The following is a 20944-nucleotide window of genomic DNA, read 5'->3' as shown; positions in this document are numbered from 1 at the left end:
ATCCCACACGTGATAGCTCAAAATGAATGAAGATGCAATAATTGTTGAAAAGAGAAACTAAAAGGAAGAACTCTTCACTCGCCACGACTGAATGACAAATTGGAAAAACAGCCGAGGTCATTCACTTCTTTCCCCAAAGCAAACGAAAGGTTTCCTCTGTAAGAGGACGGTGGAGGTGGGGCCGAAGTATATTTCACATATTTTCCAAGGTCATTCACTTCTTTCCCCAAAGCAAACGGAAGGTTTCCTCTGTAAGAGGACGGTGAGGGCATACTTGAAATAGAAAGGTTATAGAGCCTCGTAACCTTGAACGAAAAGGTAAATATAACGTGCAGAGGAAAGTAACACTTGTATCGGATTCGACCCAGACAAGGTTTACTTCTGGGAAAAAAAAAATTGTTGGTTTTAGTGAGTATGTTTCGCGTAGTTGATTCGCACAAGTTCTGTGATTTTTCTTCAATATTTAGGTCGACTTTGATGTGTTTGTTATTTCGCTCGCTTTCAAAGGTAATCGATATAATTATGAATTGTATTAAATGACATATTGTATTCCTGGTAATTTGGTGTCTGATATAGGGCGAGATTGAGCCTGTTTTCTGTTTGGTTTAGCTGCTGAATAGTGTGCTGCTTGTTTCGACATAGGCATATTAAAATTACAGTACTACTTTAAACAAACAAAACCTAGAAGTACTACTGCAATGATGTTATGTATAATTTGAAGGATTTCCATTGACTGAAATATAAATAAAATAAGCTATTGATTTATGGTCTTCTTATTTAACTCTATTAATAGTAAAATCAAGCCTTTGGATTTTCCATTTCTTTAAGCTTACATATTTTGAACTTACTGATTTATAGCGATGATTCGGAATGTTGTATAATTTGTCCAAAATTACCTTTATTGAACCATATCTGACAAAAATTATAAATTATAGTAGGACGTCGATAATCCGAACGTCAAAAAATCCGAAACGTCAAAAATCCGAACGTGGTCCCTAGAAGCTTTTCACATTTTGCTTTAACGCTAGCGATAAACAAACAATAGTGTGTCCGTCGACGTTGTGTGAAGTCAGTTGTTTTTACAAAAGTTCATTCATATGTAATTGTTTGTCATACATTTTTTTATTTTCTTTTAGGTCTATAAGTTTTAAGTGTGACTTATAAGATCAGTGTAATTTAGTGTACGAGCATGTTCTTCAGAAACATTAAATATAAGTAGCCTTACGTACAGTATTGTAATTACTGTATATACTGAATAACCACTGTATAGATAGAAGAACATACCGTACAGTATATGTAAGCCTAAATGGCCTTTTCTTGGTCATTTTTGAAAATCCGAACAATTTGAAAATCCGAACTACCTGTGGTCTCAATTAGTTCGGATTTTCGACTTCCTATTGTATTTACATAAAACTTAATCATAGAATTCACTTATTTTATTTTATTTTTTTAAAAATTATTCTACTTGGTGCTTAACTTCCTTTTTTGCGTGCGTAGCACACTTTCTTTATTATCGTATTTTATACTTGTTTCCTGTCCTATTTATGTATTTTACTTTTAAATATAATTCTTTTTTTTTCTTCATTAGAATACAGTACTTTAATTTATCTTATTTATTTATCACGTTCATTATACAACATGCATTCATATTATTAATTAGAAGTAAAATGGTTTTCCTTGTTTTTATAGTTTATTAATTCGTTTTCTTTCTTTTTTTTTTTTTTTTTCAGGTAACTCATACCTATTCACATTTTCTAATGTATTTTTGCCTCAAAATGTTACCGTAAGGTATCGTGAGTACTCTTCTTCCTCTCATTATTTATTTTGTATTTATTCAGTAACCTTTCTAATTTCATCTATGTTATAATACTATGCTAGTAGAATATCTATTATATAAAATCTCGTATGTTTTATTTTCGAAAGGTTCGTATTTCTTAGGTGTCAGCCAGGGTTAAAAGTGAGGGGGAAATGCGGATGGATGTCGTCCACCCACTTCCAATATATATCTGTGGCGCCCCCCCACTTTCTACAAAAATAAACTGAGCAAAGATAGGCACGGAAGACGGCGTGACGTCAAGCATCCCCCCACCTTTTCAGATCCACTTTTACCTCCTGGTGTCAGCCTAATTAGATTGATCACTAGTAATTGAAATGACATAATACAAAAATTTGTTCAGCTTTCATCCGACAATGTTGAGGTTTTTATTCCTTATACTGGACAATCTAGCTACCATTAATTGAATCGGTGAATGGAAAAAGAACATCATTCCAAAAATAAAGGATAACAATTTCTCTATAATTAAATATCCAATCCCATTACGTTTTTGGAATTTTGGGAAATGAAAGGTCTTAACATACGCTACAAATCTCACATAGAAATATTTTTATATAAGCAATGGTATTTCCGGTAAGCAGTTTTACTTTTCGTTTTTCAAAAGTAACGTGTTGGGGAATGTTCTTTTTCCACTCACTGATTCAATTGTTATATGCATAATACGAGTTCATACCTCTTCTTAACTGAGGCAGTGACAGAGTGGCCAATACATCCATTTGGAAAGGTCCTTGGATCTAGATGACATACAGTATGTTGATCAATTCGTATACTGGAGGGAATTCAGTACTAATCTTTGTCAAGGGTATCAAATTAAAAACGCCTCGTATTGGAGCAGCAAATCGAACAGAATGTACGCTATTTCTTGATCCGTGCAATTATTGTTATCTTTTGCACAGGGTTGGCAAAAACCATGGTTTTTATTGAAAAAAAACAACAACAAAAAACCCGTTTTTTTTGTTTAAATGTGTTTTTGTTTCCTTTTGTTTTTCGTTTAAACCAGGTTCTTTTAGTTTAAATAATTTGTTCGATGTATTTATATTACATATGGACAGAAATAGATTTGTTTCGCCTTGGTGTTATTATGCAACAACGGGGTTATACTGGAAGGGGTCACATAACCTTAAAGCGAAATCCAAACCGCTTCTCGGCTTACATCCGTGAGAAATTGTTCTCCATTTGAACTCGAAACTGGGAATAATCGGCCATAAATGCGATGAGTCTGTCGACTCACTCACGAAGGACTCCTGATAAAAATACGCTGTACTGATCTTTTCATACTTGGTAATATAATTGTCACGAGTTATTTCAGAAGGACAAAAAGACCAACAGTCGCATAAATGAAACCATTACACAGAATTATACATAAATTGGGAAACTCCCGCCTTAGCCATTGGGAAAATTCTGTTATTACTTTAAATGCAAAGCAATAACGGAGAAATCCCATTATTGCTTGGCGTGTAAAATTTTATAGTCAACGTATCATAATCAGTACACTAAAACTCAGGTATTAAATTACAAATTTAGTATGTAGATTCAGTTTTAATTTAATTGAATGGTTAATTGAAAGTCCAATCCAAGCTAATGTTGGAAGCTACGTAGGCAGTCGATAAATTTTGCCAATTTCTATCAATATATTTAAGCAACTTTTTTTTCTTAATAATAATAAAACAACAAACATTCAACCAAACATAAATATACAATTTGATTTCGTTCCATATGTTTAGGTTTAACATCCTTATGTAATACCTAGGTTGTTAAGGAAAAGACACGCTTAAAGTAACATCCGAATCGCTATTTGTTTTACACTTGAAAGAAGGGTTGTGGGTTGATTGAGAATTGAATATGGGACAACTTGATTAAAAGATGAAAATGAGCTAAAACTAATGCAGATGGTTTGATACCTGTATGTGGAAACGTCACCATGAAGCTCCCACGATTTAAAGCATTTTCCATTCTTTTTTTTTTTTTTTTTGTTTGTTTTTGTTTAAATCAGTTGGTTTTATTTATTTATTTATTTTTTATTTAAAAAAAACAGCTGGTTTAAGCCAGCCAACCCTGCCTTTTGCACCATGTGTTGTGTAGTGTGATAATTGTACATCGTCATATTGAATTGTGCCTACTTACACTAAAAAAACTTACAGTATATGATATCCGCTTGTATAATTTATACAACAACTATTATTAAAGTAAACAATTTTTGGTAATATTTATCGCCTTGCATGATTTGTGTGCCTAAATTTACTCAAAATGAGAAGATTAATAAAATGTGAAGAGGCCATACTATTTGTATGGCATCATAAACGAGTTGTAAATAGTTAGCCTTTCTGGCTGTATTTTTGAAACTTTCAAGTTAGTTGAATTGAAATTACCAATTTGTATGATCATATATTCTTGAATCTGCAGAGATTTTATTAATTTAAACCCATTTGTTATCTTTTGCTATGTTTTAACACTTACTTTCATACTATTCCTACGAAATCCTGTAAAGGTTAGTTGTGTAGTAGAGTGACTGCCCTATTTGTTAATTTGTTGATTAAATGCGTGTGTGGGGGTGGGGGGTGGAGCGTTGAGGACTTGCTAATCTTCTAGTGTGTTCCAACCTTGTTTCCATGTGAAATATGTCGAGAAGGTTACATAACCAATGTTGATTGTATCTCTTTCGATCTAGTTTGTCGCCGAAGACTTTCATGCAGCGACAGATAATTTAAGTCAAATTGCTTTGAATCCTTGTTTAACGTTATTATTAAGTTGCAATGAACTAATGATCGTAAATTTATTCAGCAATCAGCTGTATTGCTGAATCAAAGCATTTCAGCAATGACACTCAAATGTTACAACAGAATTACAATTTTAAACCCGTGATGCGCTATAATTTATAAATTCATTCTTAAATTACGTCTCCTACTTTATTTTGGTAATAAATGACTTAAAACTTACTTAAAAGACAATTTCACTTAGAATTTCATCATAATGTAGGACACTCTGTGCAACGAAGGTTTTATTTAAAGTGAAATAGCACTATCGTATTACTAGGGGCGTCCAATATTTATTCATTTAGACAAGAAAGAATGCAGATAGGTTCACCTTGCTTTTCGACGTAGTCCCCATGGAGGTCTATGAGGGTGTCTATCGGTCACGACAGTCACGAATGTCACGAAATTAGAAAACGGTCATGAAAGTCACGAAATTTAGCTTTTGGGTCGCGATTTTTTTTAACTGTGCAAATGTAAGTACAGATTGGAAAATTTTGTTCTATAAAACGTCAAAATTCACCACCAAAAATGTCTGTGGTCAGCTTTAAACGCTACCAAATCGCAAGCAAAGTACGTTTCTATCGCATGGATGAAAATTCGGCCTAATTCGCACCCAAATTCGCTCTTGAAAATGTTAGGAAATTTTATGATTTGGTAAAGAAAAGGTCACGAAAAAGTCACGAAATTTCATTTTGTAATTTTAGTAGACACCCTGTCTATGCACCGTCACCACTTTGTGGGTAGCGAAGAAATAAATAAATAAATAAAAAAAAAATAAGTCTTTATCATGGCCTAAAAACCACTGGGAAACAGCCTGTTGGACTGGTTGTCCGACGAAAAATGTAGTCCTCCAGGTGTTTATTCAGGCCGTGGAAGAAGAAATAGTCACTAGGGGCCATGTTCTTCCGTTCCTTAATGAGAAACTGGATGACAGAGCGGTGGTCCAATTTCTTCAAATACATTGTTCGCGGCGTCACACGAATATTCGCTGCGCGGCGCAACACAAACTCTCTGTTCACGGCCACTCCTTGCTCCGACTGACCTCAAATTGCGCAGCGGGGTTCCCCACAGTGGCCTTGGCGTTCGTATCAGGCGTCATTATGCTTCGCCTCTCCTTTCCTGTCTAGGGAGATAACTTACTGGACTCTCCTTTCCTGTCTGGGGAGATAACTTACTGGACTCTCCTTTCCTGTCTAGGGAGATAACTTACTGGACTCTCCTTTCCTGTCTGGGGAGATAACTTACTGGACTCTCCTTTCCTGTCTAGGGAGATAACTTACTGGACTCTCCTTTCCTGTCTAGGGAGATAACTTACTGGACTCTCCTTTCCTGTCTAGGGAGATAACTTACTGGACTCTCCTTTCCTGTCTAGGGAGATAACTTACTGGACTCTCCTTTCCTGTCTAGGGAGATAACTTACTGGACTCTCCTTCCCTGTCTAGGGAGATAACTTACTGGACGCTCCTCGTACATCCATGAGAAATATTTATATTCTCGAAAGATAAATTGATATACTTGCTCACGAAATTATTTCCATTCTTCTTCAGTTTACATCTTTATACTTAAAACTGTACTAAATGCTATTGAAACAATAGATGATTTCACTGTTCAGATTATCTAGTATCATTATATAAGTCCAGTCAAAAGATATATTTCTCTTTTCACTTATTAACATCACTCAGCAAAATAAATAAATAATAAATTTCTATTTAAAAGACTAGTTGATTTTGACATTTTCTCGAATGCAAGTTTATAATGTAAGACTCGCCCTTGAAATACAGAACATCTGATCACCCTTCGTATGTACTGTATTTCCTTGAAATTGTTCAGAATTAAGAAACAAATATGGAAAAATATAGATATTTATTAACAAAGAAACATTACAATTCTCTTAAGGTAACTTTTATCAATTTCTTCAAGCACAAAAAAAAAATTGCAATATATCGGGATTTTTCACTGGTAACATCGTAAATAAGGTCATAAATGGGATTACTTAAAATAAAATACGAGGGTAAGTCAAAAATTATCTGCAATGTAGGTGTAACTTTTCTTACATTGTTCGTACTGACCCATGCTATTGTAGTCATGCCGTGAAAGTTCTATCCTCATTCCTCCATTTGCCTTCCTTTTGTTGCAGATAGATCATGGACGCTCCATTAGAAGTTTGCACCAAAGAGAAACAACGAGCAGTGATCCGGTTTTTGTGGTCGGAAGGTGTATCAGGGGTTGCAATCCATTAGAGCAGTGTTTCTCAAAGTGTGGGTCGCGACCCATTGGTGGGTCACGGGCCATGCTTTTGTGAGTCGCGAGAAGTTAAGTATGAAAATTTTATTTTGATGCAGAAACATATGTTAAAAAGTAAGTACCATTCAGGAAATGAAAATTCGAAGCGTTTGTTAATGAGGTGAAGAGTAAGTGATTGCTCAGAGTCCTGCCTTGTTGTACACATGGGAAAGAAAATATTTGACAATTGACAAATTTTCTTTTTTCAATAACTCGGGAGCAAATGAATTAATTTGGATCTTTTTGTTGCTATCCTTAGACTAGTTATAACTTAATAACTTGTCAAAAGCGGTACTCTAATAGGTTATTTTTTGTTGAGTTATTAGGAAAAGAAATTTTGTCAACGGAAAAATACTTTCTTTCGTGATTGTACAATCAGTAGAGATGTTGGATTAGGATGGAAAAAGAATGGGTGACTCAAAATCTGTCACGGGGTAGAGCATTGCGTTGGGAATATTGTTAGCTCTGAGTTACCTTTCTATGGAAAAATTAGAAATATGACTTACAAAATTTAATTGGTTTGGAATTCACCACGATGTGTATTTGAATAAAAGTAGGTGGGCCACAAAATAGTTTTAATATGTAATGTGGGTCGCGGTAACAAGAAGTTTGAAAACCACTGCATTAGAGACTTTCGGCACAATACGGGAACAGTGTTTTGCCGCAACGGAATGTCTACGAATAGATTGAAAAAATTCAAAAATGGTCGCATAAGTGTTATGCACTAGGAAGGAGCCGGACTTCCATCTACGGCCACAAATGATAACATTGAGCATGTACACTCATGTCCAAAATTATTGTCGCATGTCTATAAATGTGTTGTTGTAGGAATATAATTTGATAACGAATTCGCTCGGTATTTCTTATAATGTTAGTATATGCATAATCGGTAGACATGTATGTGGCATATTTCATGTCAAAAGAGCAGTAAATAAGAACAATAAATCGATAAATAAAACTTTCTTGTTCATTTAGCAACATTTTGTTTTACTCATTCTAATTTTCATATTTATAATTCATATCCTATGAAATTTACCACAAATATACATTTCCCGATTATACACATAGTACAGTATTAAAAGTACCCTGCAAAATCATTATCAAATTATATTCTTACAAGAAGAAAGTTATAGATATGCGACAATCATTTTGGACATGAGTGTACGTGACATGGTTCTGTTAGACAGACGAATGGCCATCGTCTGAAAATTAGTCATGGTTCCTGATACACCATCCGACCACAAAATAGGATCACAGCTCATTGTTCCTCTTTGGTGCAAACTTCTAATGGAGCGGCTATGATCTATGTGCAACAAGCATGTCCACAACAGCATAATAATAAACTAAACGAGGACAGCGATCAATATGAAGAATGTTAAAAAAAAGTCATAGCTACATTCGTATGAGTTTGGACATATTCTCGTATTTTGAAAGTAATTTTAATATTTCGTAAATATTTTGGAGATTATAATGATATGTTGTATTTTAATATTGCTTCTGGAATCCATCCTAAGGATCCAACTAATACTCTAAGAATCCAACTAATACATCCTTAGGACACTCGAAGAATTGCCAGCAGTAGGACAACTAATACAAGTATTTTCAATAATATAAATGATTCTCCACACCCAAGTAGTTAGCCCACATACAATATTAAAGAACCTCGTTGAAACCCACGACTCTCAGATGATGTCTTTATCATTTCGGTTCAATAAATACTATAATGGCTGCGAATGGAGTTAAGAGCGGAGTTAGAGGAGAGACGAGCCCAAGCCATCCACCGACGTTGAATTATATGTGAGGGTCCTCAGGCTGAAGCTCCACCACCTCCTTACTCAGCTCCCAGAACTTCTTCGCTGACTTCACGTCCTCTGCTCCTCGAGTCAGCCGCGCTTCCTGTTAACAAAATAAACAGCAGCTTTTAATCGTTTTCTAAACTCTTTGGTCGTTGATTCCATAATTAGAAAAGACAGGTTTCTCCATAGGAGATATGAAGTTTCCATTTGCATATGAAAATTATTCACTTTAAAATATATAACTTCATTTTATCTAGGAAATGAGAGAGAATGTTATCTTTTCTGATCATGTCACGGGAAACCGGTTAATCCATTTGAATTGAATATTTAAACATAATTAGTACCTACGTCGAACTGAGTTTTTATAAGCCCACTTTACTTAAAATGGTGTCCTAAGGCAAGAGAAAGGGATTCCGAATATACGAAAAAAAAAAATCTCTCAGGAGACCGTCAAGTTAAGAAAAATTAAATTCAGTATGTAAACTTCTCATTTAAAAAATATTGGACACGTGTCAGTTTTCTAAATTTCTACTTCCAGGAGATAAATTTTTATAGTTTTCGTCAACTTTAAAATCGAGGTTGCATGTCTCATTGTGACGGGGAAATGGCTAAACTGTTTGAAACGAATTTTTGATTGCAGTTAGTACCTACCTCAAACTGGATTTTTATCATGTTACATTCATTAAAAAATGTGTATTGTAAGGAAGACGAGGGGGTTTTAAATTATGTCAAAACTTGAGAACCTCACAAGTTCTTGGTGTTAGGAAGAGAAAACTTGAGATATGAACTCATTATTTGTACTTATATATAAAATAGTGTATGTGTCTATGTAAATGTGTGTGTGTGTATGTCATTAGATTTTCTCATAAAAAGAGGGACCTAGAGCTACCAAATTTGGTAAACAGGTAGATTTTCACCAGATCTAATTCTGTTCAAAGCTTTTTTTTTTTCTTTCGATTTTCAGCTCGGGGGAAGGGAGGTTAATGCAAATGTGTTTGGAAACGTATGTACATTTATCATGGTTTTTAAGAATGTCTTACGTGTAAGCAATCCTTAGTATATCATGATTATACGGGATTACATAACAGCAAAGAATAAACACGAACAATGGAGTAAAAACACTTTTTTTTTTAATGATGTTCCGAATTGAGAGTCAGCAACGACACGTGCTTACAGCTAATTATTAAAGATAAGTAGATATGTGCCTCATCCTTTTTAAAAAATTCGTTTCCAAGGAGTGGAAGAGGGAAGTTTCTATAATTTAATTTCCAATTTTTAATCATAAAATAGCGAAAGTCAGGAAACGATTGAACCGTCTAAAATGAAATTTTTAACATAGCACTTTGGTTGACTGTCTTTTATCAAGACACTGATTAAAATGTGAATCCTAACGGAAAAAACCTTGACATGGGAGACCCAGATTCGAGTCCTGGCAGGAGCTCATGTGGTTCGAATTCCACATTAGGCTATAAATTCAATAGCCTCGCTGTTGAACGGGATGCTAAACTTAGATTATAACAGGAAGTAAAGGTCATCGGCGCTGTTCCAGGTTCGATAGTATACGTCTCTGTTCGGGAAGACATTCTTATTACAGGATGAGCTCGTATCCTGGTTGTTCCTGTTTGGGTGCCATTCTAGTAAAGAGCTGGTTCCATCCCTGTTCGGGCGCCATTTCTGTAGCCGAAAACTGATTTATTTTCGGTTACAAGATCAATTCAGTTCAACTAATGGGAGAAAGGTAAAATTTTCGCAAAGTATTAAAGCTGCAACATTTATTTCTTTTAAAACCATAGTTACCGCTTGGGTTGAGCTGCTTTCTATGATTTCATTTCCATTCAAATACGGATCCTAAAGAATGAGAAAAAAGAGGTTAATATTATCTTTGAAATATTTTCGATAAATACTTTCTTTCTTTGCGAACCACGGGCATTTCAGTTAGTCTTATCCTATATGATGCACACAATTAATTTAAATAAATTGTGTACTAAAGCTTTACGCCAAATCACTAAACTTTACACAACTTGTATGAATTTCGTTTGAAGCCACATTTGCTTCTATAAATCTTTAAATGACACCTCTTTAATTCACACACACAAGCTTAATAGTGTCTCCAGCCTATGTCTCTTCTACAAAGAGCGTTCAATAACTTTGGATCGAATCTCTGAAAGGAAGTAGATTGATATGGATAGAAGCAGACAAAAGTAAAACTTCAAAACAAGGAGACGAAAAAGCGTATAATGAACCTTCTTCACATGTCTAGAAATAACCTTATCTTCTTTCTAGCTTTCTGTGTTCCTTGTTTGCATACAATTAACGACCCCCTCCTCCCGTACTAAAACTAACTTCGCAATAACTTATCAGTTGATAAAAGTGTTCTGACTAGATTGGCTAAAGGAGATAATCATATTGAGGGAAACATGGAAACTCGAAATTATTCAATTTATCGGAGCCAAAGGATTCGATTCAAGGAAAGGATTAAGTCCCTCTTTTGAGTAAGGAAATTCAAAAATCAAAGGTGTCGGAATCATACAACTCACTGGAACGAAATGATTCCATCCGGAGGAACGAATCCTTGTTTGCAATGGAATGAAAGAAATCGATTTCGGAAAACGAACCGAACTGCCCATCGCTAATTCCCATATGGGTGCTTCTCTATATCCCAAGTGTACAATGAATAACCATAAGCTAATTTCTTATCAAGGAATTTTTATTTATGTGTGTGTGTTATAACATTGTTTGGTCTTGGATCACTTCCCAACAATAATTCTTCCTACACTAACTATGAATACTGAAGTTCTACTACTACTACTATTATTATTATTATTATTATTATTATTATTATTATTATTATTATTATTATTATTATTATTATTATTATTATTATTATTATTATTATTATTAATAATAATAATAATAATAGTAATAATATGAAGAATAACTCACCTTGCAATCCATGAAATATTTTCCTGTGACTTTCTCAAGATCTTCAGAAACAGCTGCGTAGATCGTTGTTTGAGCTCCTTCAACAGCATTCTGAAATAATAATAATAATAATAATTATTATTATTATCTGAGAGCCATGAGCGTGCAATATGCACATAGTTATCAAAGTAATGGAAACACCTATCCACTGCAATACCCATGTCTATGACTTCCTCAGCTAATAACACTGAACATTTGTCTACTAGCACTATCTAGTGTTAATCCTATGTTAAGTAGTAGTGTGAGTAGTAGGAGAGGCGGTGTAGGACGGATTCGTTTTTGCAATAGGCCAAACATTGGTGATACCAAGTGGAAGACCTCTCCGATTTCCCAAGAATAGTCAATAATGGGTGCACAGTTAGTTGGAGAAAGTGTTTCCAAAACTATCAGCCTGTGTTGGTGTATAGAGAGCAACATCGTTCAAGATGATGGCAGCAATCATAAATCTTGGTAACACATCATCAGAGAAGACAGTTAGTGGACGGAACGAAAGCTCAGATAAGATTCGTAAACACTGAAGAGAAATGTCAGAAAGAATCGTAGTTAATGCGGCACAACTGGAACAAGCAGGTTTTATTATTATTATTATTATTATTATTATTATTATTATTACAATGTTATCACAATCCGATGAAACTTGCATAACCTCAACATCTGCAGTTGAGTTGAGATTTTGAAATCACTGGTCACCACAGTGAATGTGACGCTAAAGAAAAGTGACACAAATATAAAACATAAACAAACAAACCGCAGGTGAATAGAAGAGAGCATTGTGCAAGAGAGCGTATCTCTTGCTTCACTTGCAACAACAAATCAGGTTCATGTACGAAAGGTACAACTACAAGTATAATAAGTATACGCTTCGGACTGCTTATCCTACGGCTAATATGACTACCTGTAGAGGCACGAGTTTTCCGCAATGCGCGATAAAACGCGAAATTGGCAGTTTTGCGCGAAATAACGCGAAATTCTAAAAACGCGTTTTAATTAATTTAAAAAGGCTGGTTTTTCGCTGACTGAATGATAGGACGTGGCATGAACGGTGCATTTTGGATGATTCGGACACTGCTATAGAGAACATGTTGCCCATTAGTTATCACCATTGCAGCTGGATGGGAAGGAGCCGTGGTGGTAAGTGACAAACGTATAACAATGAAGGAGGAAAGTGTGGAAACACGTAACATACAACTTGTGCCTATGTGTTTTCAGAAGACAGCAAATCTTTCCTACTTACAGTAAATTTAGTTACTGATTTCCCTTTAGTTTGATTAAAAAATATAATTCTCTACAAGTGAAATATTCAGTGTATTTTGTTTTTAGGTAATTAATGGTTTGTTTCTGTAGTGATTTATGAATAAAAGGAACAATTGTAAAAATGTTAGGGAATATTTTTTTCCACAAGAGCTACAAAATGCGAAACTTCATTTGGAAAATGCGACAAAACGCGAAATATGAGAAACGAAACGCGAAATTTTCAAATTCTTAATGCGAAAAACTCGTGCCCTTAAGTATGACGGTAGCTCTGTTCTGGTGTAAGGATATTTCCTTGGACTCATTACTACTTTCAAAGAATGAATTAATATCACTGATCGTGCGGAAAATATAGATGATCATGTCCATCCTATGGTACAAACGTTTCTCCCTAAAAGCAATTCAGTGTTTCAAATTGATAACACGCTAAAAACACACAGTTAAACCTATTTAGTTGTGGTTGAAGTAACATGAGGGTGAACTGTAAAATAAGGAATTCATACACCAGAACTTAACTATCAAATATATAAACTTGTTTTAAAGTAGGTCTATCACACTTACAATCCGTAAGTTGGGATTTTTTTTTTAAAGTGGAACTACGTTGGCATTACAGATAGGTTTTCCTCTGCAGTATTATTCAAATAACACTTACTAGTAATTAATCTTCGTAGTTTTGGTTAAGTTTTCATTTCTTCGAAGCAATATTATGAGCAGCCGTATACGAAATTTCTAGATCTAATGGTTTCATGTTTCTGTGTTTTATATGGTAGAGAAGTTTGTAAGAGGCAACTGAATAATCAACTTTAGATAAATAATAGATCAAAAGCATTTACCTTGGAAAAAAGCTTCATGAACAGTTTCAGAGGCGGATTCATAACGGGAGGAAAGTTTCTGAAAATGCCAGTGTCCACCATACCCGGATGCAAACAGTTTGCGGTCACCCCTGGAACGCAAAATATATTATTTGCTACAAGTCAAACATATATATACTTAGCTAAAGTAAGATTACTACAATTTTTAAACCCTTTCTGTACAGTTATGGCTTTGTTCGTATTGGATATTCTGTATGTTGTGTGTAATAATAAGGTCATGAAGGATTAATATATTAAGGAACCAGAGTTTGAATCTAAGTAAGCATGCATAGAGAGCAAGTGCATAAGCCAGGAAACTTCTTATATGTCTCTGTTAGCAATCTTGCCTAAAGATCATGGTCAAGTTTGTCGTAGAATACTGGACAATTTCTGGTTTTTGTTACGTCCTTGCCTGGTATGCGATGTAGGATCATCCTTAAGTTGAAAAAGTAACTGTTTTGGGGTGCTACTGTCACAATACTGCTGATATAGAAGATGGAAAGAAAAGATGAACTTAATACTGTGTTGGTATTAAGTACTATAGCACTAGATAAATTGACTATTGAAATTGTCACCAGGAACTTGTAGGTTGACGGAACATGATGTGTAGATAGGGAATGTTACAATTTTCTTTAGTTGGTAGACAGGTACCCAGGGCCGGATTTCCCAATAGGCCCGGTAGGCCCGGGCCTATGGGCGCAAACTCCCAGGGGGCGCACGGCCGAGAAAAAAATAAAAAAATATCTAGAAATAAAAATAAATAGCCATAACATATTTTTGAATTGATTTTTAAAAATCAGGCTAATAAAGCATTCTGATTTTGAAGTTCATTGGAACAAATAGCTGTTGGTAAAGTTCACCAATCTTTTGTTAATACATTAACGGTATTTTGTTAAGCCCAAAACAAAGTAAATTCCTAAAAAAAAAATAATAAAAAAAAAATTGCAATGATAAAATTGCATCGTGGAGTGGTGTTTAAGCAATTAATATATAGGCTTGATATAATTTTGAATAAAGGTTTTTAGGAAAGTAACTTGAACCAGACTAGGGGGCGGAAAAAATTATTGGGCCTAGGGGCGCCAAAATGCTAAATCCGGCCCTGCAGGTACCACATGCTCTTACGCTGTACACAGGACCTAGTCATTAGATTATAGTTGACGAAAGAGAGAGATAATATAGACAAAAAATGGCATTACAATTCCTGGAGTCTGTCGGTTTCCTGGATGATTCGTATAGCATAAATTTTAATGTTTACAAAATGACGTTAATTGGTATATAAGTGATCAAAGTCACTCTTTTTGCAACTGTAAGTGCATCTTTGAATTTCCCTTCTTTCTTCTGACTTAACCTTTAGAACTTTGGATTGCCACCTCGTATTTCTAACTAGAATCAATCAACACGAAATGACTAAATGAAATTCTTTACCGAGATACAGATATTCATTTTTATTGTCAAACTGAAGATTTCCTTTCTGATTAGAAGCAGAGGGAATGATGTAAGTGATGGAAGCTTTATTTTAAAGATCCTTCATTGTACATTCAGTTCTTCAGTACAGAGACAATGCAACATGGTGATCAAGACCATGGCGTTTCCACGGGAACGAAGAAACATCAAGAAACATTGGAGAGCCTCTTAGCTAAGGCCCAAAGTCCGCACTATTTAAGGGATTGAAATCAAATTTCCTGTTAACGATTTTAGGAATTCCTTGGTCTTTCTCGTTTCCTCCTACAACCCAAAAACTGTATGATACTGAAGAGAATAAATAAATAAATAAATAAATAGTACGATATGACATTTTCTGGAAACTTCTCTGACATTTTTGTTAAGTTTCTTAAATTGTCAACCAGTAGTAATCCTATAAAGGGAACCAAGAAAGTTCAGTGGCTTTTTGTGGAGGTTAGTGTTTCATTGGCCCTCGCACCGAGAGTTGAATGCGAATGGATATAAGGTTAAGGTCAGTTGTTGGTGTGGGTATATCCAACATACTACCTAGTTGTGGCAGTTTAGTTACACCGTGAACTTGCATAAGGGCAGAGTGAACATGGGACCTCCAAAGAGCGTCATAAGGGCGTGTATGCTGTACGAGTTCAAACTGGGGTCAAACGCCGTTGCAGTGGGGCGGAAGATGTGCTAAACCTTTGGCGAGGGTGTCGTGACTACGCGGACAGTAAAACGATGATATAATAAGTCTAAGGACGGTGACGAAACACTCAAAGACGCACCACGTGCCGGAAGACTACCACGTACAAAATGAATATATTCAGGCAGCAATTGAGGCGAACACTGGCCAGACATGTGAAGAACTGGGATTACAATTCAGTGTGAGTGGAGAAACCATTCGGCAGCACCTTTATCAACATGGGAAGCACTACAAGTTGATTCGATGGGTCCCACATGATTTGACTCCGGGCCAGAAGGTAAAACGAGCAGATACCTGTGTTTCTTTGCTGTCTCGTCTGAGGAAGAAGCCATTTCTGGACAGGATGTTGAGAAGTGAGTACAGTACGAAGCTCCATGGTGCCGTCGTCATTGGTTACCATCCCATAAAACGGTTCCAAAACAGCTGAAACCTGCACTGCACTAGAAGAAGGTCCTCCTGTGGGTTTAGTGGACTGCTTGCGGTATCGTGCATCGAGAGCTACTACCATCTGGTCACAGCATCATTGCAACTGTGTACTGTCAGCAGTTGAGCCGTGTTCAAGAAAATCTCAAAACTCTGGAGCCAGCACTTCTGAATCTCAAAGGGGTCCTCCTGTTACAGGACAATGCTAAGCCCCATGTAGCTAAGATGATCCGGGACACCATTCTACGCCTTGGATGGGAAACAATATTGCATCTGCCATACTCCCTGGACATTGCACCGTCGGATTATCACCTGTTCTGTTCCTTGGATAATTACCTTACAGGACGCCAATTCAAATCTCTAGTAGAGGTGCAAAATGCACTTGATACCTTCTTCGCTTCACGACCCATCACGTTCTACTGGGATGGAATCCATGGCCTTCCAGAAAGTTGACAGATGGTTGTCAATGCTAATGGGGACTATTTTTGATCTTTCAAGTACGTCTCAGGTGACATATCGATGTTCGAAAGTGGTGGGTGTTCGAGAACTTTCTTGGTTACCTTTATACATGTCATTGTTACTTTGCTTCAAACATCCAGAGAGAGAGAGAGATTCATAGATGATTGTAGGCCTTAGGGATGCGCGCGAGACGAGTCGAGTCAGAATTTTCCTGACAAAATTCGAGTCGAGACAGAGCTCTTCCAATAAAGAAGAATACAATTTTCGAGTCGAGATATCACTTTTACAGCACATTTTCGAGACGAGACAGCCTCAAATCTTGTCTCGTGCGCATCACTAGCAGGCCTAGATTTTACATTTTCTTCTAAAGAGCTACTCCAACGAAAACCTTAGCCTTTGCGGGCCCTAGGATAAGGGATCCTCGTCAGTTGCATGGTACAGTATCAAAAGTAAAAGTGTCGTCAAAATACCGTCAAGAAATTACAGAATCATTCTCGATTTCAGCGGCGTATTTGTTTATAAACAGCAATATTACGGACACCTGCTTGATGTAAATAATACCTCGTGCACAATCAAGAATAATATAGTAGTACCAGCAGTAGAGTTATTAACCAATTTTCTTCAATTTTTGCTTCAATTTGAATATTTCTTCAGAGATGACTCCTGAATGTTGAAGTTGGAAACTGAACAACGGCTAATAAATATTCTTTCCAAAACGTATTTCCAGCGCTGTTCTGCTGGAATTTGAATCTAGGGTAGATGTCCATAGTTTTTCCTACATTTTCAGTAAGTTTTCGATATCATAACCTTAATGTGGAATCCGAACCACATGAGCTCCCAGCAAGAATTGAATCCAGTCTCCAGCGCCAACCATGTAACCAGGAAGAAGCCCTATAAGATAAATGAAAAAATCAGAAACGATTATGATGATAGTAGTCAATATAACATTGTTATGCAAATACTACCCTTTCTTAGCAAGCAGAACTCACACCCGCGATTTTATCGTGCGTTCGCCAGCTGGTGTTTAAGATAACTAAGGAGATTGAATCCAGTAATGCTCCAAGTTTTTGTTAATGATATTACTCAAGAAACACAGGAAGGTGTGCGTTGTATCAAAGCCTTTGCTTAGTATATAAACTTGCAACTATTTTGAAATAATTCTCCCATTCAGTTAGTAGCACTTCTTTTTTTAACCTCATACCAAATTCTTTCGGTAGCTGATACCTCTGACTAAACTTTGACGCTTCCTCGATGTTAAAAAGCGTATATTGATGACATACAGAGCACTTTCCTGATACGTAATCTACAGAAATATTACAGGATGAACTGAAGGGCAACGAGACTTATTAGTATACTGAACATTTAGATGGAAGGAATACAGAAAATATTTTAATGCATGTTGCATATGTTGGTGTTAGGGTCTCAAATGTAGGAGGTTCAGGTGGGTAGGTTATGTGGCCAGAATGGAAAAACAAAAAGAACGCTTTCGAAGTTTTGGCTGGAAATCCAATCGGAAAACGTCCAGTAGGAAGACCTAGATGCACATAAGAGGACAATATTAAAATAGATCTCTCAGAAATAGGAATACAAAGTAGAAACGGGTCCGGTTGGGTAAGGACAAAAGTTAATAGAGAGCTTTTGTGAACGCGGCATTGAACCTCCGGGTTCCATAGGCCATAGAGTTAGTTAGTTATGTTGATGTTCTGCAGATGGGATACGCGATTTTTTAAGCTTTAGAATTTTATTGAATGTCGTATAATTTGTTGTTTATAAGTGTTTTTTAATCAAATATTACTACTCTGAAGTACGAACCCCTCCCATACATGTTGCTCCTAGTGGTTTCCCGGTTCTCCTTATGTAAAAGCCGTCAGTGCTCTAACGACTTTGTTGTTCTTTCATAAGACTATTGACAAATAGGCCTTTATGTTATAAAAAGTATTACCTGTTCCTTCGAGGCGCCTGGCCAGCTCTTTGGTGAACCAGATGTTGGCGTATTTGGATACGTAATAGACATAGGCAGGAAACATATTCGTCGGATTGATGTTGTCTAGGTTTATCCTTGCGACTTTGTAGTATTCGGATGTCACAACCACGATTCTGCTGGGCGCAGATTTCTTCAACAGCTCTACAAAGACAAATAACAGACTCATTAGATGTATTGCAAACACATATGCTTATACAGAGTAAGATAAGATAAGATAAGATAAGATAAGATAAGCTTTATTGTCATTAAACAACATTTGTTGTAATAGACATTGTCAAATATAACATATATATATATATATATATATATATATATATATATATTTACAAGTTTCATCACACTACCAGGCAAGTTTTATCTATGTATCATTGTTCTTGCTTTCAACTCTTGATAACAGATTTTTTCAAATTCAGAGATACTATATACAGAATTGCTTATAAGGAAGGATTTACAAAAGTTTTTGAAGTTGTCGTGAGGCATTGTGCGTACATTTTGTGGTAATACATTAAATAATTTCATACCTGTATACTTATAACTCTTTTGAGTAGTGGTTAACCTAACTTGTGACATATTAAGGTCGCTTTTATGCCTAGTATTGTAGGAATGAACATCGCTTCGGTGATTAAAATTATCTAAATTTTCTTTTATATACATGAGACATCGATAAATAAATAAAGAAGGCACTGTCATAATTTGAATTTCCTTAAACACTTCCTTGCATGATGCTGTTTTAGGCAATCCCTTAATTATTCTTACTGCTTTCTTTTGCCATTTGAAGACATTCTGTGCACCAGAAGAATTGCCCCAGAATATTATTCCATACTCCAAATGTGAATGAAAAAAGGCATTGTACGATGTTATAAGAGATTTCTCACTAATTACAGTTTTTAATTTACGCAAAAAAAGCAATACTCTGGATAACTTTCTACATAAATTTTCTGTGTGTTCATTCCAATTTAACTTTGAATCGACGTACATTCCAAACAGTTTTACAGATTTACGTGTATCTGAATGACTCGTAGAATTACTAAGATTAATGTACAAAGTTTCTGTTTTATCCTGATTTACTGTAAGTCCGTTACATTTAAACCATATAGAAGACAACTCTAACATTTCGATATTCCTACTTTGAATATCAATTATATTTTTGTCTGAATTTACAACAGTAATATCGTCAGCATATAAAACACAACTATTGGGCAAAAAACTTGGAAAATCGTTTATATATACAAGAAAAAGAAAGGGCCCCAATACACTACCTTGTGGAACACCATTTGTTACACACATGAAACTTGACTTTTCATTTCCAATGCGAACAGCTTGTTTTCTATTGCTAAGATACGATGCAATTAAAGACAATTGCAAGCCAGTAATACCATAATAGTGTAACTTCGCAATTAATATATTATGTGACACGGTATCGAATGCCTTACTCAAATCTAATAATGTAACTCCAACATGAAGATTGTTCTCCAAATGATCTAACACTTCTGATACTAAATTTTCCACGGCTTTAGTCGTGGAACACCCAGGTCTAAATCCAAATTGCATATTATGAAATAATTTATTTTTCTCAAAATATCTTGACAATTGATTCTTAATACATTGCTCAAAAACCTTAGATATTATTGGTACCAAAGATATTGGACGATAGTTATTAAGCTCCGTTTTATCATTTTTCTTGTAAATCGGAACTGTAACAGTGAATTTAAGGCACTCCGGAAATTCACCTTTGAGAAGGACGCAATTGAATAAATAGGTCAAAGGTTCAACTATTATGTCTATTATCTTCTTTAGCATGTTGTTAGAAAACCCATATATATCCTCACTATTCGAACCTTTTAATTTGTTGACCACTGACAGTACAGTTCTAATATTTATAGGGGTCCACAGAAAATGAGTACTATGTTGATTAATATTTGTCTGTGTCAATAAGCAAGCGAAATCTACTTGTGAACTAATGCCATTTTTGTGCCTACCAGTTAGTTTGTTAGCACTATTTACAAAATATTCATTGAATTTATTTGGGGATATCTTTATCGAGTCTTCAACAACCTGTTTCCCTAGCTCCCTGTTAATAATAGACCAGGCCGCAGAGCACTTATTTTTTGCATTATTTATGAAATTCTCATTCGCAGCAATTTTCGCCATTTTAATTTCTTTTCTGTACAATTTTCTTGATATTTTA

General features: G+C 35.5%; 2 protein-coding genes across 8 annotated transcripts in view; one reads left to right on the top strand and one right to left on the bottom strand.

Annotated features, from left to right (window-relative positions):
- The window catches only part of LOC145671370 (DNA ligase 3-like), a 965078-nt gene that overhangs the window by 677359 nt on the left and 266775 nt on the right, over positions 1-20944 (top strand). The gene's annotated exons all lie outside the window — the stretch shown is intronic.
- The window catches only part of LOC145671368 (retinol dehydrogenase 14-like), a 180203-nt gene continuing 165702 nt past the window's right edge, over positions 6444-20944 (bottom strand). For all 4 annotated transcript variants that reach the window (XM_081740436.1, XM_081740435.1, XM_081740437.1 and 1 more), the window contains exons 5-8: positions 18715-18897; positions 13733-13842; positions 11610-11699; positions 6444-8766 (exon numbers count right to left, since the gene is read on the bottom strand). In XM_081740436.1, the coding sequence (XP_081596562.1) occupies positions 8662-8766; positions 11610-11699; positions 13733-13842; positions 18715-18897 (488 nt within the window). In that variant the 3' untranslated portion in view covers positions 6444-8661. The remainder of the gene's footprint in view (positions 8767-11609; positions 11700-13732; positions 13843-18714; positions 18898-20944) is intronic.

Source organism: Thermobia domestica, chromosome 15, assembly GCF_964235325.1.
Source record: "Thermobia domestica chromosome 15, izTheDome1.hap1.1, whole genome shotgun sequence".
Taxonomy (NCBI): Eukaryota; Metazoa; Arthropoda; class Insecta; order Zygentoma; family Lepismatidae; genus Thermobia; species Thermobia domestica.
Note: the sequence above shows the minus strand (reverse complement) of the source record. Positions and strands in the feature narration are given on the sequence as shown.